Source organism: Herpailurus yagouaroundi, unplaced genomic scaffold (assembly GCF_014898765.1).
Source record: "Herpailurus yagouaroundi ecotype Mexico unplaced genomic scaffold, PumYag 185, whole genome shotgun sequence".
NCBI classification, from domain to species: Eukaryota; Metazoa; Chordata; class Mammalia; order Carnivora; family Felidae; genus Herpailurus; species Herpailurus yagouaroundi.
Genome location: NW_024412416.1, coordinates 20,003,651 through 20,019,550, shown reverse-complemented (window position 1 = coordinate 20,019,550; position 15,900 = coordinate 20,003,651). Strand labels below are relative to the sequence as shown.

The 15,900-nt window shown below is 42.1% G+C and overlaps 1 protein-coding gene across 3 annotated transcripts; it reads left to right on the top strand.

The window, feature by feature from the left end:
- Positions 1-309: 309 nt before the first annotated feature.
- On the top strand, positions 310-13,284 carry TM2D3 (TM2 domain containing 3). Of its 3 annotated transcripts, none has more exons than XM_040493813.1 (6): positions 310-451; positions 891-983; positions 2,554-2,711; positions 8,340-8,514; positions 10,489-10,564; positions 12,609-12,720. In XM_040493813.1, the coding sequence occupies exons 1-6, from the start codon at positions 361-363 to the stop codon at positions 12,682-12,684; spliced, it is 669 nt and encodes a 222-aa protein (XP_040349747.1). In that variant the 5' UTR covers positions 310-360; the 3' UTR covers positions 12,685-12,720. The 3 variants fall into 3 exon arrangements, with proteins under 3 accessions (XP_040349747.1, XP_040349746.1, XP_040349748.1); XM_040493812.1 differs by having other exon boundaries at positions 311-451; positions 12,713-13,284; XM_040493814.1 differs by lacking the exon at positions 891-983 and having other exon boundaries at positions 311-451; positions 12,713-13,284.
- Positions 13,285-15,900: the final 2,616 nt, after the last annotated feature.

The following is a 15,900-nucleotide window of genomic DNA, read 5'->3' as shown; positions in this document are numbered from 1 at the left end:
GAATTTCGGTCCCGGGTGACGTTCGCCAGTCGCTAGCCAAGGAAGGCGAAGCGAGCGCCTCGTCCAGCGGGCATGGGGGACACTAGGGAAGCAAACAACCTCTAGGCGTCGCGACCTTACCCCACCTCCACCCCAGCCCCGGGAACCCTCTGCCCAGTCCGCCTCGGGACACGGAAGTCCGCGCGCACCAGCCAGACGCCAGCTGCCGGGCCCAGCCGAACCCACGCAACGCCCGCCGCGCGCCTGCGCCTTGGGCTCTCCGAGGCCGCGCTCGCACACGCCCCTACGGCGCGCGCGCCGGCGCCCCGCCCCTCTGCCCAGTCCCGCCTCGTGGCCCGGAAGTGCGCACGCACCGGCGAGATGGTGGCGGCGGGCGTCCCGCTGGGGGTCCTGCTCCGCCTCTGCCGCGTGCTGTTGTTCCTCTCCCAGTTCTACATCTTGTCGGGCGGGGGTGAGTTAAAGGCCGGGGTCCACGCGGGGTCCGGCTGAATGGTACCCCGGGGGCGGCGGGAGGTGTCCGCGCTAGGCCCGTGGGCGGAGGGCGAAGGGCGGAGGCTGATCGCTGTAGCTCCGTCTGGCGGGTCCTGGCCGCCCACTCCGCCCCGGGACCCCGGAGGCGCCGAGCTGGGCCAGGGAGCCCTCGAGCAGGAGACCCAGGGCTCGGGTGTTGGCCGGGGAAGCGGACCTGGAGCCCGACACCAACGCTTTGTTCCCTAGTTGCCTATTGATCTAAATAGGTGTCGACCCTATTTGGCATTTCTTTGTTTAGTTTTCTGGATCGTCAAGCTGTGAGTTTTTCTAAGCAGTTACGGGCCTGGTGTGGACCTTGCGTCTTAAGCACACAAACCAAGGTTTTCATATCCCAGGATAACATGTTTCTCTAATTGTAGGATCCTTAAATTTAGAGCAGTCGCAGCCGCTGGCTCAGTCAATAAAGGATCCGGGCCCAACACGTACTTTCACAGTAGTTCCCAGGGCAGCAGGTACTAGATATTTTCTATTCTAGTAAATGTGTGTATTTATATCTAGTGGTTTATTTCTTCTTCTTTTTAAGATAAAAATCACTTTCCATTTTTTTGAACTCTATTGTATTTTAGGTTATGTGAACTAAAGACAGCTACCCAGATGTATTCTGTTGACTGTCTTGATGTTGCAATTCCTTTTGACATTCCAGCCACATCTTTTTCCAATTCCACATTCTTCATTTCTATCTCTCTATTATTTTGCCACCTCGTTCATCAAGATCACCTTCAACCAATGCTTCTTTCCCTTCAGAAAATTTCTTTTTCTTCTTATACCCCGTTCCTGATGTTGGATATTAAAGGTTCCTCCCAAGGCTGTGTGAAATGGAAGGATGAGAGGGACTAAGACTTGGAGTCTCAGTCTGCTTGGTTGAACTACTGGAAGTTTGAGCAAATTACTTACCCTTCAGTATTCACTTTCCTTGTCTTTAGGGTGGTGAGGTTAGCCTGGCCCTCTAAAGTCTTTTGGGCTTTGTGATTTCTAAGTTTCCAATTCCCAGCCCCAAAAATAATCGAATAAAAGAAAAGAAAAATGATATTTGTAGAATTGCCCACATAATTCAGTGACTTTAAGTGGGACCAGTTTTAAATGAGTATTAGTGTGTTTTGCTTAACAGAACCTTTGTCTCTATAGGTCATCCCTTTACAGTTCCATTATTTCAATGAAACTGGCAGAGGTGTTTTACTGATTCTTATATGGATGTAAAGATCACGACAAGACAGCACCATTCTTGAATCTAAAATTATAGAGCACAAAATTTTTTTTATTCTTTTGGATGTTTTTGAAAGCCTCTCTTCCTCCCCAAGAATACTTGCAATTTGATCCTCTCTTAATTGAGAAATATATTTTACTCCCAGCAAGGCTGGCTGGGGGAAAAATTGCAACCCAGTGAACCAGTTACTAATATAGAGGGCTATGTTCAGCTTTGTAATCTGAAACTTAAATTTCCTTATTACCTGCAAATCATGGCTTATTGAAGTACCAATGTGGAATAACGACAGAGAACATTTTCCAAAGTTGGTACCGTTATTGTACTGATTGATTCGCTTAAAGGGTCAGTGGCGTAATTACCAAATTCGTGAATTCAGGTGAAAAGAATATTGGATTAGAAACGGGTTTGGGTTGTTCCAGTTTTGTCACTCCCTCTGTGATCTTGAACAAACTTTGCCATTGCTAAACTTTTCATTGTTCATCTTGTTAGAGTAGATTTTTCTGAGGCCCTAACTTACACCTAGCTTTGTGTATACATTATATGTTCATAAGCACCTTTGCTTTTCATGCCCATTTGCGGGGGCAGTAATTAAATCCTTTTTACTTAGCTGTTGAACTGTTGTTGCATCAGGTCACACAGCTTGGTTGGCAGAACCTTGCTTGAACTGCAGGTGTCTCCGACTCCCAACTCCGTGCATTTTCCATTCCAGCCCAGTAGTTCATTGCTAGCAACCATGTCCCTTAACCTTAGGAAACTGTATTCTCCTGGGATTCTGATCAATATTATATGAAAATGAGCTTCTCTCTTACTTTTCACAGAAAGTACTGATATCCCACCTTATGTGATGAAGTGTCCAAGTAATGGTTTGTGTAGCAGACTTCCTGCAGACTGTGTAGAATGCAGGACAAATTACTCCTGTGTCTATGGGAAGCCTGTCACTTTTGACTGCACAGTCAAACCTTCTGTTACCTGTGTTGTAAGTACTGCAACTTAATTCTTTTAAATGAACTCATTGTAAACCTCAAGTTATAAGTATAGTGTAGACGTGACTGTAGGGGAAATCCTGAAAGAAGGTGCTCTGCATTCTACAAGTAATATTTTAGGAACAAAGACAACTTGATCAGAAGACTGAATCTTTCATTGCCACGGAAGGTTTGGTTGCCAGGGTTCAGATGGCAATTAAAAACAAATTTTTTTAAATATTTATTTATTTATTTTTGACAGAAACCAAACATGAGTGGGGGAGGGGCAGAGAGAGAGAGGGAGACACAGAATCCGAAGCAGGCGCCAGGCTCCAAGCTGTCAGCACAGAGCCCGATGTGGGGCTCAAACTCATGAACCGCGAGATCATGACCTGAGCTGAAGTCGGATGCTTAACCGACTGAGCCACCCAGGCGCCCCCAGACGGGAATTTTTTGACAGATTAAATTGGAGCAGTTATCAGACTTCTTAGAGAAAGCCAGAAATAGAAAAGGCCTATTAGAAATGACCCTGTTACAGTCATCACACCTATATCCTGTCTCCTGACATTTTGACAGAGAGAGGAAGGAGCCTAGAAAGGCTCTCCTAGTTGGTGTTCCGTAGAGTTCTCTAGGGGTACCTGCTTCCGAGCTACCTGACTTCGGCTGCTGTTACAATCATTCCTGGAGACAGCCCCAGACCCGCTGAATGTGAGTAGGTTAGGGAGACTCTGGTGTCTGCAGTTTTAACAACTGGACCAGGTAAATTATTGCACACTCCCTTGTTTGGGGCGACAGTCCTCGTGTCTGGGTGAGATGAAGACTAAAAACGAATAATGAAGTAGTGTTTTACTCTTGACCCTGCCGTAACTCGCTGCAGTATTTATTAATCTGTTTCTTGTTAAATAAGATGAATGAGCGGATGGGCCCAGAACAGCTTTTTCTAACATGTGTCCATGGAACCCTGTTTTTGGTAACTTGTTGAGAAGGAAGGAACGGATTCCATACTATGTCCTCTTTTGCAGATCTCTTTTGACCTGGCAGTTGTAGCATTTTTGTTGCTTGAGCAGGGTTCCTTCCCACTCCATTGTTTGGAACTTAATCTGTGGAGGGCTAGATTGGAAAGTTCCTTCCACCCCTAGACTCTTTCTGTAATTTTGCTGATGAAGTCTAGTATCAGAAAGGGAGTGAGGAAGGCTTCACTTCATAGGGGAAATGAGATTTTACGCTGTCGTTGTCTGAATTTGTTTTTTTATAAACACGTTACCATTTTGTATACTGTATCAGCACACTTGAAAATTGAGTCAGATAGTCTTGATGACTGCCCTTGAATTATTAGTCTTTGTTACTGTGTCTTAAATGCAGTCTGGCTAAACTTCTTTATTTGAAGGCTTTAAAGATTTTTATCTCCACCGGACACTAATGTAACATTGTGTGACAACTCTAATCAAATATAAAAAGTACAAAAAAATTTATGTCTCATGGGTCTGACAGATAGTAGCTACTTACTGAAAAATGGAAAGACTCTGAAGAAGGGGAACTTGTCCAGAATTAGCCTCCTTTGTTGTTTGCCTCAGCTGCTTTGACTTTCATCTCCGAAAACTGGTTACAGAGTAAGACATACTTCTCAATTTCTTTCTTCTTTAGATGTTCCAAAAACAAAAGGTTTCATTTAGTAGAAAATGGCAGCAGATAACAAAAAATAACAAAGGTAGAGAAATTATAAAGCTTAGGGAAGTTTCGGAACTCCTTGGTCATGGTGCCTGGTACAGCCCTCACCAGGGCTGGGTGGGATTTTTTTTCTTTTCTTCTCCAGGGGAGTTCACATCATCTGCCTCCTCTATTAGCCAATAATAGTGAGTCCTATAAAATTGCAGCTGCCTGGTTGTCAGGTGTAGAATTTGAAGTCTGCCGCCAAGGGAGTTTTTTGGTCTGTTCTGAAAACTAGAGAGTGGTAAAATACACGAATTGACTACCTGGAGACATGAGTCTTAGGACTGCTGTCGCCAGGCTGTCCATGACAAGTCATGTGTTTTTAACTTGTTTGTTAATGAAGATATGTAGGGTCCCTTCTTGGTAACCGAGTTACTGTTTCAGAAAGAAATAATCCACGACCTTCACCTGCAAATCCTTGTTTTCTCTCACTGGTATGTGCGTGCACTCAGGTGCCTCCTGCCCCCTCTTATTTTGAATTTAATGGAAAAAAAAATTAACTCTTCGAGTCCTTCTCCATGCATACTGACTAGGGACTCCCAGGCTAAGGGAATCTCATCTGGATTCTTTTATAGAAATGAATGTAAAAATCCAGCAACTCCTGCCAACCCCTCCTGTTCCAGTTGTAATGGCAACCGTCAAGCCAGTTGAGGTCAGCTGGAAATGTGCTTGTCAGAAATGCAGTTTTGTATCACTTGGAGAAGTGATCAGTCTGCCAGTGTATCTGAAGCAGTATAATTCCTTCTGATGGGTTCTGGATTCTTAGTAATGACAGCTGTTTCACAGAGGGAAAGGTAACAGATAACTTTTCCTATAGATCAGCTTTTGAAGGGGTCCGTTCTTTCCTGAGGAGCAGGCAGGTGCAGTGGGTGCTGGGATGCCTGGGTCACTGTGTGGAAAAAAGTGGAATCCCTATTTTGTTAAAAATAAACTTCAGAAAGATCAGGGATTTAAGGTGATGAAAGGAAACCATGAGGTAGCAGAGAAAGCTTGAGATTGTTTTGTTATCATCTCAAAAGGAATAGTTTCCTAAGTATGAAGTAAAATTTAGAAGCCGTAAAAGAACAAATTGATACATTAGACTACTAAAAATGACCTAAAAAAGCATAAAGGCGGGGCACCTGGGTGGCGCAGTCGGTTAAGCGTCCTACTTCAGCCAGGTCACCATCTCGCGGTCCGTGAGTTCGAGCCCCGCGTCAGGCTCTGGGCTGATGGCTCAGAGCCTGGAGCCTGTTTCCGATTCTGTGTCTCCCTCTCTCTCTGCCCCTCCCCCGTTCATGCTCTGTCTTTCTCTGTCCCAAAAATAAATAAACGTTGAAAAAAAAAATAATTAAAAAAAAAAAGCATAAAGGCAAAAGATCAATGACAAACTGAGTAAAAAAACCATTTCTAACATGGGTGACAAATAACGCATTAAACATTTCCAGGGACGCCTGGATGGCTCAAGTTGGTTAAGCTTCTGACTCTTGATTTCAGTTTAGGTCATGATCTCAGTTTCTTGAGTTCGAGCCCTGCATCAGGGCTCAGTGCTGACAGTGTGGAGCCTGCTTGGGATCCTCTCTCCTCCCTCTCTCTCTCTCTCTCTCTCTCTCTCTCTGCTCCTCCCCTACATGCTCTCTCTCTCAAAATAAACATAAAAAAAAAAAAAGATTTCCTAAAAGCAAATGAGAAAGAGATGACAGTCCTATAGAAAAATGGTATTAGGACATAAGTAGATGGTTCATAGGAAAGGAAAGGTAAATGGGCTTTCAACACACGAAAAAAACTATTTAATTTTCCTTGTAATTAAAGCAATAAAAATGCATGTGTTTTTAAACTTACCAGGTTGGCAAGAAAGTAATAAATCTTAGCAACAGTGTGAGTTCGTGAGGATGCCAGGGACACTCCTATCTTGTTAGTGGGTAGGCAGATGGCCAGCCTCTTATGTAGGCACTTGTCATATGTATGAAACATACAGATATATAGAACTTGTGACCGCAGTTCCCTATCTAGAAATTTATCTCACAGATACTGTACGTGGTTACAAATAAATATGCCTGAGGATATTCTTAGCTGCATTGTTCACCTAGACGGAAGATTTAAAACAAGCTAAATGTCCAAGAGAGAACGGTTTATGACTCATTATGAAATGAAATAAATAGCAGCTGCTAAAAAGAATGAAGCAGATCTTGAGCTATTTACTGATAGCTACAGAATTAAGTGAAAAGTAAATATCAGTGGAAACTTAAATTTAAAAAATAAAGAAATATATGTGACATAAACATGCTCATGCGTAGAATAGATTCCTTGGAAGGCCAGAGGCTAAGCAGCACTTGCTGCTGGAGAGGGCAGTGGCTGCTGATGGCTGGGCTGGACCAGCTTCCTCCTCGCTCCTGTCCTGTCTGGGAGTTTGTACCACATGTATTGCCTAGTTGTTGGGATTTTTTTTAATTCTTTTTTTAATCTTTATTTATTTTTGAGAGAGAGAGAGCGTGAGTGGGGGAGGAACAAAGAGAGAGGGAGACACAGAATCTGAAGCAGGCTCCAGGCTCCGAGCTATCAGCACAGAGGCCAACGCGGGGCTTAAACTCACGAACTGTGAGATCATGACCTGAGCTGAAGTCAGACGCCTAACCAACTGAGCCACCCAAGCACCCCCATGTATTGTCTAGTTTTTAAAAAACAAGTGATAACAAGGGGCACCTGGGTGGCTCAGTTAGTTAGGCGTCTGACTTTGGTTCAGATCATGGTCTCGGGGTTCGAGAATTCGAGCCCCACATCAGGCTCTGTGCTGACAGTCCAGAGGCTAGAGCCTGCTTTGGATTCTGTGGGCTCCCTCTCTCTCTGCCCCTCCCCTGCTCACTCTCTGTCAAAAATAGCATTAAAAATAAATAAATATAAATAACAGTTGATAAGCATGTGTTATCACTGTATCACTAGATACATAAAACAACATTGCCTAAGTCAAGTGGTGCCTTACCCAGTTTTGGATGCTATTCACAAAAGCAGTTTTGCGTTGATGAAAAAAGTTAATAAATTGATACCTCCAGAGGTGATTGACCATTTAAAAATGATTTTGGAAATTATATATTGCAGTGTAATGTCAAGTGGGGGGAAAAGGATACGAAATGATTTCAGTATAATTGCACTTACATAAATCTATATTACCAGAAGAAATAAGGAAAGATTGAAAGTGGTTCACTCTGGGGAGGTTACAGGTTTTTTCTTGTAAGTTCCAAATGTGCAACACACATAGTGCATGTCCTACTCTTACAAGCAGAAAACAAAATAATGATTTTTTTAAAATCAAAGTGAAAAACCCTCTGGTCTTAAAAGCTTAGCACCAACAGTGAACCTTTGTTGAGTGTGGTTCTGAGTTGAGTGCTTACCCAGTAGAGATGTGAGCAGTGGTAACAGCCCTGTGATACTGGGCCATAGTGGAGATTTGAGACTTGATTTGAGACTTGGTAGCCCATCTGTGTTGTACTCCTGGGAGCATCGGACTGGAGTTGGGGAACATGGGTTCTACACATCACTTGCAGCTCAGTGACCTTGAACAGATGTACTCATCCATCCTTCCAGCTCTCTGTGACTCTGGCTTGATAAAATACACCCCCCTTTTTGTTGTATTACAAAAGTACACATGCTCATTATGAAAAATTATACAAGTGAAAGTGGTAAAATAATCTTACCATCCTGGAATGACTGTTGTTATTTTGATGTAACTTTATGTAGATTTTTTTTCCCCCTTAGGTATATATTTTGGGGTGTATATTTTCATGACTATAGGATCATACCATATACATTTGTTTTGCACACATATTGGTTTGTACCTATTTTTCTGCACTTTCTACCAGGAGGAGAAGTCTTTTAGAAGCTTTGTGCCTTGTATTTTTATTGGCATATTAACTGCTATATGATGATTGATTCATTCTACGTCCTTGGGCATCTAGGATCAAGACTTCAAATCCCAAAAGAACTTCGTCATCAACATGACTTGCAGGTTTTGCTGGCAGCTTCCAGAAACCGATTATGAGTGTTCCAACTCCACCAGCTGCATGACCGTGTCCTGTCCTCGGCAACGCTACACTGCCAACTGCACGGTGCGGGACCACATTCACTGCTTGGGTAAGTGGGGTTCAGCGAAGTTCGTGAGCAGAAAACTTTCCTTTAAGCTTGCATGTGGAACTTTAATTAGCAATTAGACAATTCAGTTGTCTAATCAGAAACATTTATTAGTTACGCCAAGCCTCACTAATAAACTTAGTGGCGACAGACGGTAGCTACGCTTGTGGTGAGAACAGCTTAACAGATCGTTGTTGAATTACTGATACAGCATCATATGTCAACTGAAAAATAAAAAAATAAACTCAATGAACTAAAAAAAACCTAGAAAACTTGTAATTCTCTTATCTTTTAAAATGTAATATTTGAACAAACAAGAAAAAAATGCGTAAGGTATAAAGCCTGATGTATAGTAATAGCATTTCACCCAAATTAACAACTAAAACAGTCTGATGCCACTGAAACTACCTGAGTGCTTTTCCTGCACCCAGTGCCCTACCTTCTCTCAAGAGGTGACTGCCCTGGTGAATTTTCTTTTCATCATCATCCCACTTCCTTTGCTTTACATTTTGTATAGTTCTGTCACTTGTATATAACAAAATATAGTGTGATATATTATTCAATGATGCATGTTTTAGACTTTTATAAAATAATAGTCTGTTTATGATCTTCTTGTACTTTCTTTTTTCCTCTCAACATCATGTCTCTAAGATTCATCCATGTGTTTTATCTATTTATTTTCTTCTGTATAATATCCACTGTGAAATTGTATCATAGTTTATCCATTCTCCTGTGTATTTGGATTATTTACAGTTTTTTGCTCTCACAGATTGTGGTGCTTTTAAAGTGTTTGTACGTATCCTCTCCTGGTTGCAGGTGTGCACAAGTTTGTGTAGCATATACTCTCTAGCATGTACTGTTTTCCAAAATGGTTTTAACAATTTACATTCCCACTATTGGTACATAACTGTTCCTTTTTTTTTTTTTTTTTAAGTTTATGTATTTATTTTGAGAGAGAGGGCAAAGGAGGGGCAGAGAGAGAGGGAGAGAGAATCCCAAGCAGAGTCTGTGCTGTCAGCGCAGAGCCCGACAGGGGCTCAGCTTGAACCCATGAACCTTGAGATCATGACCTGAGCCGAAATCAAGACTCAGATGCTTAGCCCACTGAGCCAGCCGGATGCCCTGGTACATAACTATTCTTAATCGACGTGTTCTCCAGTACTTACTGTTCATAAGTTTTGTCTTTTTCTTAAAAATTTCTGGAAATTCTTTTATATTTTGGATAATAACCTTTTGGTGTTCCTAAAACCCTTTCCCAGATTTTTAGTTTTCCACTTTGTGTGTGTGTGTGTGTGTGTGTGTGTGTGTGTGTGTGTGTGTGTCTTTTGAATAGAACTTGACTTGACTTTTTTTTTAGTAGAACTTGAAAATTTTAGTTAGTTGAAGTTATTAGCCTTTCATAGCCCTTTTTTTTCCTATATTTTCTTTTGAAAGTTGGAAGTTTGGCCTTTCACATATTAGGTCTGTAATCCACCTGGAATTGGTGTTGGGAATGTGGTGTGAAGTAGATGCAGGTTTACTTTTCTCCCCACGTGGATAGCCAGTTGTCTTCCGAGTGTCTAGGCCAGTCTGCGTGTGCCCTGTCTCCCACAGGAAGAGTGTGTGTGTGTGTGTGTGTGTGTGTGTGTGTGTGTGTGTGTGTCTGTTGGGGAGGGGGCGGGGACACTGGGCTCTCTCCTTTTCCCATTGCTTGATTTGTCTGTTTCAGTACCACACTGTCTGACCCTAAACTTCGCTGAAGCCTTGATAGCTGGTAGGGCGTTTCACATACTTCAAACTGTAATCCTTCCTTCTCTGATTAAATATTAAATGTATGCTTAGAGATGGTAAGGACTTTCTTTCTACCATTGACCGTGGCAAACTTTAATTACCATAAAGAGTTGATTTTTAGGTTTCACATTACAAGGCCATTAGTCTCTGTGTAAGAGTATTTGTTTACCCATGTTTCTAATGTAGAGTATTTTCCCTTTTTTTAAGGTAACCGTACTTTTCCAAAAATGCTATACTGCAACTGGACTGGAGGTTATAAGTGGTCTACTGCTCTGGCTCTGAGGTAAGCGTGGCTACTGGTAAGTTGAGGGTGCCATTTGGGTTCCATTGGGATCAGTGGAATCTTCCATACATTGAACTCAGCCGAGTTCCTCCTTCACTCAGATTCTTTTCACATTTGTTGGCTAGGCCTAGGAAATGAAGCTGCACGGGGTTAGTGAGATGATCAGACCAGTCCCTTTATGGAATTTAATGGCAGGATGTTAGCCTTTCTCCCAGGATGCCTGCATACTTTTTGAGATGACTTACCGAATCATTATTATAGATAATTAGAACCAGTCATGGTTTCCCCATCCTGAATGTATTGTGATTCAGCAAAAATGCTATGTGCTATTTCAGATGGATAGGTTTATGATTCGTAGCGTTAATTTTTAGTAATTTCCTCCTTTATTATAAAAACTGATACCTACCCAGTACTCGGTTTTTAGTAAAACTGGAAAAATTGAAAATGACCAAATAAAACACGAAAAATCACCTGTAATTCCACCATCCAGAGATAAGCACGGACTTACAATTTTAACATTAAAATGTGCTTGAATTTGTGAAACTTTCAACAGCTTTGGGGGGAAAAAATTGTACCAATTCTTTCCCTCAGTGGGAAGGCAGGTGGGATGCTGGTTAAACAATTCACTAATTAAAAGTCGGGGCACCTACAGTTGAAGGTTTAACATTAAAGCTTGAGACCCTGTGGCCTGTGTGATGTGGGCTAGGTTTCTGACCCTCATCACTGTTGACTTTCGGGCCACATAATTCTTTGCTGTGGCACCGTCCTGTGCACAGTAGGGTGGTTAGCATCTCTGAACTCCACCTACTAGATGCCAGTAGCACTCCTGTGTCTCTAGATACTGCTAAGTTGCCCCTTAGCAAAGCCCCTTGCTTTGTGAGAACCACTGCTTTAGGGTTTGGGCTGAGGAGAGACCAGATCCTGCCTGGCAGGAAGTCACAGCTGGAAAGTAAACGTCCAAAATAGAAAATTAGATACAACAAAAACGAGATTTGTTAACTGGCCAGGGTCTTTGTCAGCAGTGGTTCAAATGAAAACTGACAACTGACTTTTTGTTTAAGTAAATGTTTTATTTTGGAATGACTTCAGACTTCCAGAAAAGTTACAGTGATTGTTCCTGTCCCCCTCTCAACTGGTTGCCCCAAGATTGTTAACATCTTAAATTACCATGGTACATTTAACAGCTTGACTTTTAAAATGTAAGAATAGTTTTCTGCTCAGAGCTCAGCATCATTTCTTTCACAATATTCCCTGCATGGGAGAATGTCCAGGGTTTACCTCAAAGTACTCCAATGCGGGGGTTGGGGGGTGGGAGTACGGGTGAAACAGGGTTGACCACATGCTGAGAATTGTTGGAGCTGGGTCATGGGTACTGCTCTCTTCTCTTCTTACTCTTACATGGCTTGAAATTTTCCATGATGAAACATTTAAAAGAAGCACAACGAGAAGTTGTCTGAATAGCATTAGATCTTAGAATTTGGAGGAACCTTAAAGTCACTTATTCTCGACACTCATTGCTTGGAGATGAGTGACAGAGCTCAGGCGACTTGATCTGGGATAGTCAGGAGGTGTTGGGCTGCTTCATGACGACACCACCTCCTGACTCTGTCCGTGTACTTCCTGTTGGACTGGCTCCCTGCTTTGTTCTGGATATGCCATTTTCTAGATGAAAAAGCAATGAGACGGATTACTTTTCTTCAGAAGATGAACTTCAGATTCAGTATAGCTAAAAATTTTTTTACTTTCTGGCTTTTTTAAAAATTCTTTTAATGTTTATTATTTTGAGAGAGAGAGTGCACGTGCACCCGCGAGCAGGGAGGGGCAGAGAGAGAGGGAGATACAGAATCCAAAGCAGGCTTCAGGCCCTGAGCTGTCAGCATAGAGCCCAACGTGGGGCTCGAACTCCTGGACCACGAGATCATGACCTTAGTGAGCTGCTGTCAGATGTTTAACCGACTGAGCCACCCAGGCTCCCCTCCTTTTGACATTAAAACAGTCTTCTGGCCCATGATTATTTGACGTAGTATGTTTGTGTTCTTATCAGGGGTTGTGATCATTTGAGGCCCTTTTACAAGTGCGACTCTGTGCCATTTTTGAGCTACCCTGGGGGGTATGGCTGATGGACCCCCTTCCTGTTTGCTCTTGCAGCATCACCCTCGGGGGGTTTGGCGCTGACCGTTTCTACCTGGGTCAGTGGCGGGAAGGCCTTGGCAAGCTCTTCAGCTTCGGCGGCCTGGGGATATGGACGCTGATAGACGTCTTGCTGATTGGCGTTGGCTACGTGGGACCAGCAGATGGCTCCTTGTACATTTAGCTGTGGCTCCGAGCTTCAGAGGAGCAGTGCTTCCCAGTCTCTTTGCCTGTAGGAGTTGATGTGCTGTGAGTAATGTATTTGTATGTTTTTAATGTACAGCATCTGTACTTTGCCTGCCTTGATAAAGGTAAAATAATAATAAAAAAAAAAAAAACACCGAACCATGTTTATCTGGAATTTGTTTTTACTTGCCTGAAATCTGTTTTTTTCTATGAAAAAATTTAAACTGACTTAAACTAGAACAAATGCAGTGATTGAGAATCTACTGAATATCTATGACTTTAATTTCAGATTGTTTAAGTCCATACATCCTTGGATCTCCTTGAAAAGCGTTTTCAGCTGTGATTGCAGAAAGTGGAACGTGTTTTTGTTCTTTAGCTAATAAAGTTGTCTAACCTAAACTTCACCTATAAGTTTTGCAGTGTCTATCTATGTAGTTTGGTTCTTTATATACAGATGCTTGAAGTAAACCACAGAACTCTTACGTGTAGTTGCTGTGGTTTGAATTTTGTTAGTCACGTATTTGCAAGAGCACCAAAAAAATTAAAATAATTACAAGTTACTTTAAGAAGCATGTAGAACTGTTTTCTGTATTAAGATACGATCTTAAGTAATCATAACAACTGTTGTTGAGGTAAAATATTTCTTTTCCAGAGCCTTACTCCATTTCAACAGATATATTCATAATTGGCTGGTTTATTGACACAGTGGAAGTGTTAAAAAGTGTTTTTGAGTCTTTATAAATCTGTTTGTAGACCCTTTAATGGAAAGAAAAAGTTATTGCAAATGCAGTTTATTCAAGGTTTCCTTTGAAACATTAAAAAATTCTTAGCATTTTTTCCTTTCAAACTTGAGTATCTGAGTATTACTTTTTAAACATTTATGTTAATAGCTAGAAGATAGATAACCAGCCTATCTGATCTAGAAACTATAAAATATTTTTCAGAATGTCTCCATAAATCTCATGAGGAAAAAAAAAACATTTTCTTCACAAGATTATTAATTATAGTTTACCTATAAAATACAGGGGTATTGAATCACTTTGGTGTGATAACCTGCCAGTTAAGAATGGGCTTCTTTGGAAGCTCAGAATCTTCAGCCAAGGTGGGTTTTTTGTTTTTGGGTTTTTTTTTTGAAAAGTAGCGGTTCCATCTGTGGTCACTAGGTGGCGCATTTCCATTATGTTTCCAAAAACAGCAGATGTTAACAACTTCTTTCCTAGGACCACAGAGCTTGGTGCAGTGCTTCCAGATGGAATTAGCGCAGTTTGCATGGACCTTTCTTTTCTGGGGAAACCCACTTTCTTATCTGTCATGGATATATGAGACTCTTGATTGAGCCAGTATTTCTTTAGTAGAGGTTCTGTCCCTATAAGGAAACAGCCCCTTTGCTAACTATTAAAAATTTCCCCTGGGGCACCCGGGTGGCCCAGTTAAGTGTGGACTCTTGATTTCAGCTCAAGTTATGATCTCACAGTTCATGAGTTCAAGCCCCAAGTTGGGCTGTGCGCTGACACTACAAAGCCTACTTGGGATCCTCTCTCCCTCTCTCTCTGCCCCTTCCCCACTCACTCTCTGTCTCTCCCTCCCTCCCCACCCTCTCTCCCTCCCTCCCTCTCAAAAAATAGATAAACTTAGAAAAGAGGGACTAATATATTAGTCCTATTACAAAAAATTCCCCGAGTCTCCTCCAGAGTAGCTCTATGCGGAAGAGACTCTCTGGCATTTCCCTGTTGAGCGACCACACGAGGAGCCAGGGAACTACCAGGAGTGGCTGGCTGTGCACCATGCTCATGGAGAAAGTAGGCAGCAGCTGCTTTGACAATTGACCATCTTTATGGCTTTGGGGCCTGAGTTAAATTAGGAAGTTCTAGTGTCTGAAAGATGAAAACTGAAAGCTGCAGAATCCACGAAAGGAGACATACAAATGAAATTGTTCTAAAGTCCTAAGAAACCTTGACAAGAGGATACTTTGGGACCTAAAAAATATAAGTAAATCTGGGATGCCTCCTACCCAGGATTCGGTGGAGCTGAGGGCCTCTGAGATACACAACTAGCAGGAAAATGAGATTTCCAAATACAGTTTAAACAAATTTATGAATGATGAACTCATGTGGCCCATAAAAAAAAAAAACTAATAAAATTACTTTCAAAGGATACCACAGAGGGTGGGTGTGATCTCTAGAAAATTCCATGGGCCTCTGCTAGCAGCAAAAAGGTCATTTGGATCTGACCTTCAGGCTGTAGTCCTGTGTGCTGTGAGCTCTGTCAAGGAACTATTAAGGAAGCTTTACATGGGTGGAGACCCTGTCAGTCCTCATCCTCTATTGAGGGTTCTCTGGAAATCTAGAATTTATCACTGCAGCATGCCATATGTCGCTACCTCGTCTTAAGAATCTCTCCCTTGCTATGTCCGGGCTCTCCCACTCGCCTTAGTAATTCCTCCTGGGCAGGTGCTGTGTTATTTATTTCTATCTCCCCCATTGTCCTGAGCACAATGTCTTGCACAGTGGTTCATATATTTGCTGAGTTAATGCCATGGGTGTGTTAGAGGTATTGAAACACTTGAGGTGTTACAGGGACTGCAGTTGAGGTGGCTGCAGGGAGGTAATAATGCACAGAAATTGGCTTTTAGTAAATATTGGCTGTAGCACCGTGTTCATCTGGTTTCTGCAAATTGCTGATGAACAGTTCTGGTTCATGGTGCTTATAAAAAGATTTTTTTAAGATCTTAATACTTGCAAGATTTTAAAGTGTCTTCTCTTTGCCCCAAGTCTTTAATACTTTCTGCCAGAATCGCTTTTATTTTTGGCATATCATCAACTAAGGAATTTGCAAATGATTTCAATCCATCCCACAAGCAACGAGTGAAACACGAGCTGTATCTGATGCAGCTTTACAAATATAACAATCAGGTGCTTAAAAATGAAGGGCAGATTCCTTCACTTCTGCTCTGAAGCTTCCTTTGTGACCATGCCATATTTGCTGGAAGGGTCACAGAACGTTAGGGGGTATGTGAGTTA

Excerpts from the sequence above, each read along its gene's own strand:
- TM2D3 (XM_040493812.1), top strand. The coding sequence starts at position 361 with ATGGTGGCGGCGGGCGTCCCGCTGGGGGTCCTGCTCCGCCTCTGCCGC. Across the intron at positions 984-2,553 it reads AGTAGTTCCCAGGGCAGCAG|AAAGTACTGATATCCCACCT; the intron begins GTACTAGATATT and ends TACTTTTCACAG. Across the intron at positions 8,515-10,488 it reads GGACCACATTCACTGCTTGG|GTAACCGTACTTTTCCAAAA; the intron begins GTAAGTGGGGTT and ends CCTTTTTTTAAG.